Here is a 6,000-nt window from a genome sequence, read left to right on the forward strand (position 1 = left end):
CTGACAGTCTTGTATTATAGGAGCTCCTTTGTAGATAAATGCTTTTCTCTTGCTGCTTTTTAGAGATTCTCTCTTTGTGTTTAATCTTTGGCATTTTAATTATGATGTTCCTTGGTGTGGTCTTTTTGAGTTCATCTACTTTAGGGTTCTCTGTGCTTCCTTGACAGGCACATTTTAAAAGTAAATTGTGGTCATAAGACATACATCAATGAATGAAATCTGAAGAACAATATAAATATAAACAAACAACACAGACAGATTCATAGATATGGAGAACAGACTGATGGTTGCCAGAGAGAAGGTAGAAAAGGTAAAAGGGATTGAGAAGTACAGATTGGTAGCTACAAAATAGTTATGGGGATATAAAATACATCATGGGAAATATAGTCAGTGATATTGTAATAATTATGTGTGGTGCCAGGTAGATACTGAAAATTCCTGGGGAACCACTTTGTAAAGTACATGATTATCTAACCAATGTGTTGTATGCCTGAAATTGATACAAAATAATATTAAATGCAAACTGTGATTGAAAAAAAAATATTTCTATAGCAGTGCAGAACACATAGGAACGCTAATGTTTTGTAACAGAGGTACTGGGGAAATTTCATTAGAGAAACTAATATTTCCCTTACCTTAAAGATAATCTCAGGATGTCCAATATTTTTTATATATCTTTCATTCTGAACATCCCCACAACTTCATCTAATGGCCTGTTGTTAATTATGTGTGACCTCATCAAAGCCCTTGTAGAATTTCTATTCTCCTTTCCAGAAGGAAAGTGTTATGATATAAAATTCAATTTATGCTATAGCTGATGACCTTAAGTGTAAAGGACCTTCCTCTTTTCTTCTTCCCAGTGGCACTGTAGCACATAAAATCATGCAGAAGTATGGCTTTCGGGAAGGCCAAGGTCTTGGTAAGCATGAGCAAGGGCTGAGCACGGCATTGTCGGTGGAGAAGACAAGCAAGCGAGGAGGCAAGATCATTGTGGGCGAAGTCACAGAGAAAGGTGGGTCTTCCCCAGAAGCAGTGAGAGATGCATTCTAGACGCAGAGGACTGGCCTTCTTGAATAGAATAAGAGAATTTCTGATTATGATGCATTCCAATTCTGTGTTGTGGTTCACCATCTTTATTTGTTCAGAATGGATGTAGAGATAGGAAGGCCCATAGGAGGAAAGATAATGACTTTGGCAGAAAATGAACAGTTCCCAAGAAAATAAGTTCATGGCTACTTCTACTAGGCAAATAATCTTGTTAAATTGATAAGATCAGAGTTATGTGTTTTGTTTTGTTTTTTAAATATATTTTTATTGATTTCAGAGAGGAAGGGAGAGGGAGAGAGAGAAACATCATTGATTGGCTGCCTCCTGCATGCTCCCCTATGGGGATCGAGCCCACGCCCCGGGCATGTACACTTGACTGGAATCGAACACAGGAATCCTTTAGTCCCCAGGCTGAGCCAAACTGCTTAGGGCTATGGTTATATGTTTATAGCATGAAAGAGCCATATATAGTACATTATATGATTATATCTGCTATATTCCAATTTGTAAGGATTCTTATTGGTAAATTATGCCTAGTTTATGTTTTTTTGTTTTCTCAGTACACACCTTTAGTAAGTAGCCAGTCATCCTAGAGCCACCCTGATTTGTGGGAATATCTGCAATTGGCCAGTGGCTGGCTTATTATATTGGACTAGTGACCTTTGACCACTTCCCAAGCCAAGACTCACGTATAAGGGTTGAAATTGATATGCTCTGTCAACCCCTTAGGAAGTGAACTAAGCAAAAATTCTAGGTAACCAGGGAAGCTAAAAATTTCCAGAAATTACAGTAAAAACCTATACCAAAGTAAAGCATATGCTTCCATTACAGATAGGGCTATATTTTTTTTCTCAGCCATAGCTGATTATAGATGACTCCAGGACATAAGAGGGTTGCTATTAAAAATAAATTATTCATTGTAACTTAAACTTAATGCTATAATATATCTATATCTCATTGTTTGTTTTTCTACAGATGCAGCTAAGAAGTCAGATTCAAATCCATTAACTGAAATACTTAAATGTCCTACTAAAGTGGTCCTACTAAGGGTAAGAAGCCGAAGGAAACAACCTGTTTACCCACTTTGATTTATTGTCACTCCACCCTAACCTATTCCTGTATGCTTTCAGCACCACTGATACCATAATATAGTGTTTACCAAACTTTTGACCTATGTGTACCCCTTCTATAATTTTCATAACGCTGAGTACCCCTTGTACCCATGAGAACGTAGAATTAGGCGCATCTAAGCACGGTGCAGTGCATATCCCCACCAAACTCCAGTGCAACGTGTATCCCTACCAAACTCTTCCCGTACCCCTGGGGGTACACATACCACACTTTGGGAAACACTGCTGAAACAAAATACTTTTGCAAATGATATTTTTGGATAGACTCCACATAAGACTAATAGAATTTTTTACCAATGATTCTTTGCTAAAGATAATATTTAAGACAATAGTGATTGCTTTAAAATATTTGAAATTATTAGATGTTTATCTTAGTTTATGTATTTTGATGGTTGCATAATTGCTCTTGTAAATCTATGGAGTTTAGTGTATATATTTTTTTTAAGAAATAATTTTGGGGGATTACAGGGATGAAATTTTCATTGTGTTATTTGAGATAGAGAGAATTTACTACCATAAAATTATTTGTGCATCTTATTTATATAATAATAAATTATACTTGATACTTGAATTTTTTAATTTTTGTTTATAGAACATGGTTGGTGCAGGAGAGGTAGATGAAGACTTGGAAGTTGAAACCAAGGAAGAGTGTGAAAAATATGGCAAAGTTGGAAAATGTGTGATATTTGAAGTAAGAGAGTTTTCTTTAGGTGTTTATAAACTGTTTTGATTGACAGGTTACAAAACATTTTCTACAAATAGAGATGTGTGCTTGCTTAAATAACATATTGTCTTACTATGGAGGTGACAGGTGTTGGTTATACTTCTCTTACTAATTATAAAATTTTTAAACATAAAAACAAGGACTTCAAATTTTATTTGGAGAAGAAATAAACATTTCATTTTATGATTGAGGTTTAGTTTGATAATTAAATACTTTGATTATAGTATGCTCAGTAGTTTAGTTACTTGGACATGCCTTTGGTTTCATTCATTTGACAAGTATATATTTAGTGCCTCTCATATATCCAATACTGTATTGAGAGCATTGGGGATGTTCTGTGCTCTCAGTGATATGTCGAGTTGAAACAACAAAACACACATATAAAAATAGACAATATTTTGTTGCTAGATTCAGTAGTTATTGACTATAAGTACTGGAGTTGAGAAAAGGATTTAGATTAGAAACAACATCGGAAGGTTTTGTGACAATATCAGATGCCAGCCGAGCTTTGAAATGAATGGGTAGGATTTGGATAGGTGGAAAAGATATTTAGATTAGGGTCATAGCTTCTGTGACGAGGGATACAAAATGGAATGGTTGGGCATGTTAGGGATTAGCAGGAGACATGTTTACATAGGTGGAATAGGACCATATGCAAGGCGTAGAGAGTATGACAAAGGAATTTAACCTATAATGAGAGGCAGTTAGAATACAAATCTTTTTTTCTTAAATTTCTGCTCTCACTTTTGCTTCCTTTCTACAATATATCATATTGCCATTTGTTGACCATATAATTATTTGTTTACATGTCAGCTGGCTTAGGACCTTTACAAGACCAGACTATTCTACTTAGTTGTGTATTCCCAGTACCTAATACTGTGCCTGTCATAAACAGATCTTCAACAAATTTTTTATGCCAATTTATAGTTATTTCCTTGGTATTTGACATATATGATGATAATTGACACACTCTGATAGAAATCATTAACAGAAGAAAACTCATATTTAGTGATATCTCAAATATCTATCTATTATACTTTCATTTTTTCCAGATTCCTGGTGCCCCTGATGATGAAGCAGTACGAATATTTTTAGAATTTGAGAGGGTTGAATCAGCAATTAAAGGTAAGTTGTACAACTAAATATAAAGATAAAAAAGTTGAAATTATGATCTTGTTAGAATTAAAACATGTTCTTGTAATGTCTTAAAAAGAATCTGTATTAACTGACTGTCTTTTTGTTTGCTTTTTAGCTGTCGTTGATCTGAATGGGAGGTATTTTGGTGGACGGGTAGTAAAAGCATGTTTCTACAATTTGGATAAATTCAGGGTGTTGGATTTGGCAGAACAAGTTTGATTTTAAGAACTAGAGCACGGGCTACAAGCTGCAAGCTGAGCAGAGAAGAAAAAGGCGACAGCCAGTCTGCATGGCTGGGTACAGAGACTCTTGAAAGGACTGCTAAGATAAATGTTGATTAATCCCTTTTTTATTTTGTGTTTTTTTTAATATAGTATAAAAATCCTTTAAAAAAAAACAACACGAATATGTGTGCCTCTCTGGTTGTTTCTCTTTCTTATTACCACTTCTAGGTAATTAACTTCTTTTTGGCTAGGATTTCATGATAATTCTTGAGTGTTCCAGTGATACAGCATTTCTTGCACTAAAAATAGCTAGAAAGTTCTGGGATGTGGGGTTGTATTAAGTTATCCTTTGCATTTCTTTCATTTTTTTTTCTTTTTTTGATTCTTTTTAATAAAACTTGCAAGTTACTGTAGTTTCATAAATTCTATAATAAACTACATCTTGGCAGTCTGCCAAAGGTGAAAATGTTTGCTTTCTCTAACAGAGAAATTCTTATTGATTCCGGTCGTAGAAAAAAAGTCTTTAAGACCCTAACTATGGTTAAAGAATTGTGAACCTACCATGACCTGTTTGGATGAATCATTTCGATTAAACTAAGTCAGACTGTAGGGTTTGTGATGGACTTAGGATATAGAAATCATGAACCTAGCAATTCTAGCATAGTGTTCAGGATAGATCAGAAATGGCAAGTTAATTCAAAACCTCACGGGTACATTGTAGATGTGTGCCCATAATGTTTTGGAAATGGTGGATCCTTGGAGTCACATTGGCAGTAGTGTTAGTTATATATATTTTAAAATTTATAAAGTTCAGCCACATCAGCTACTTAAACTGTACTGCCAATTAATATAATTCCATAGTTATGAAAATTGTACCATTGAAGTACAGTGGTATGTGTGACTTAAAAATTAACAGGACCATGAAAAGAGACAAAAATATTTGGTGCTGGGTTTCATTGCTAGAGCAGGAAGTGTTTCCAGAATATTCTTGTGCCTGTGTTCTGGTCCTTGCTTGCCCGAATATTGCTGAAGGACATGCACCTATGTTGTCTCTCTAGGTTATTGTGACATGAAAGCATGTTGTTACCCTTTGTGGAAAGAAAGCACTCACTATTTCTTTACATTCCATGGACTTGATTTGAAGACCTAAGGAATATTCTAACCCTTTTTAAAAAAGGATTTTCTCATGTTTTTACTTTAACAGAAATAAAAGAATAATGTTTTCTCTTTTGTGGTATTATTTTACTGAGTAAAATTTAATTGACACTTGTTTTTTGTGATAAAAATGCACATATTTTGTAAGATAAGTTGGGTAAAAGATTAAAACATAAAAGGATTACATAATTGAATACTGAAGAATCAACAGCAGCCCTGAAACTTGAATGGATCTTCCTATGGACTTAGCTACTGAATAATGCCTTTTTTGGCTTACAAGTACCTAAATGTGCCTATGCTGCATGATTAATATGATAGCTTAGTTTAATTTGTATAAACTCTAATGTTCTTAAAGTATAAGTTCCAAACTACCTTTTATATCTGCATTATTATTTTGTTGCATAATAACATCATTGTTCATTTGCATTTAGGTGGCTTTCCCCAACATTTTCATGAACAACAATCAGAGATGTAAAATGCAAGTAATTAAGTTTTAGTAGCATGGACACAATTTCGTGAATATCTTTTTCCCCAATCTTTAATTATTTTTAATCTATCCATGACCGCATTAATTATTTTGCAC

At 34.2% G+C, this 6,000-nt stretch overlaps 1 protein-coding gene across 2 annotated transcripts in view; it reads left to right on the top strand.

Annotated features, from left to right (window-relative positions):
* Positions 1–5,488, top strand: part of RBM17 (RNA binding motif protein 17) — a 31,234-nt gene extending 25,746 nt beyond the window's left edge. For both annotated transcript variants that reach the window (XM_036461145.2, XM_045588540.1), the window contains exons 8-12: positions 861–1,012; positions 2,023–2,096; positions 2,770–2,868; positions 3,954–4,026; positions 4,154–5,488. In XM_036461145.2, coding sequence (XP_036317038.1) covers positions 861–1,012; positions 2,023–2,096; positions 2,770–2,868; positions 3,954–4,026; positions 4,154–4,257 — 502 coding nt within the window. In that variant the 3' untranslated portion in view covers positions 4,258–5,488. The remainder of the gene's footprint in view (positions 1–860; positions 1,013–2,022; positions 2,097–2,769; positions 2,869–3,953; positions 4,027–4,153) is intronic.
* The last annotated feature ends 512 nt before the right edge of the window (positions 5,489–6,000 follow it).

This window comes from Pipistrellus kuhlii, unplaced genomic scaffold, assembly GCF_014108245.1.
Source record: "Pipistrellus kuhlii isolate mPipKuh1 unplaced genomic scaffold, mPipKuh1.p scaffold_m20_p_1, whole genome shotgun sequence".
NCBI lineage: Eukaryota > Metazoa > Chordata > Mammalia > Chiroptera > Vespertilionidae > Pipistrellus > Pipistrellus kuhlii.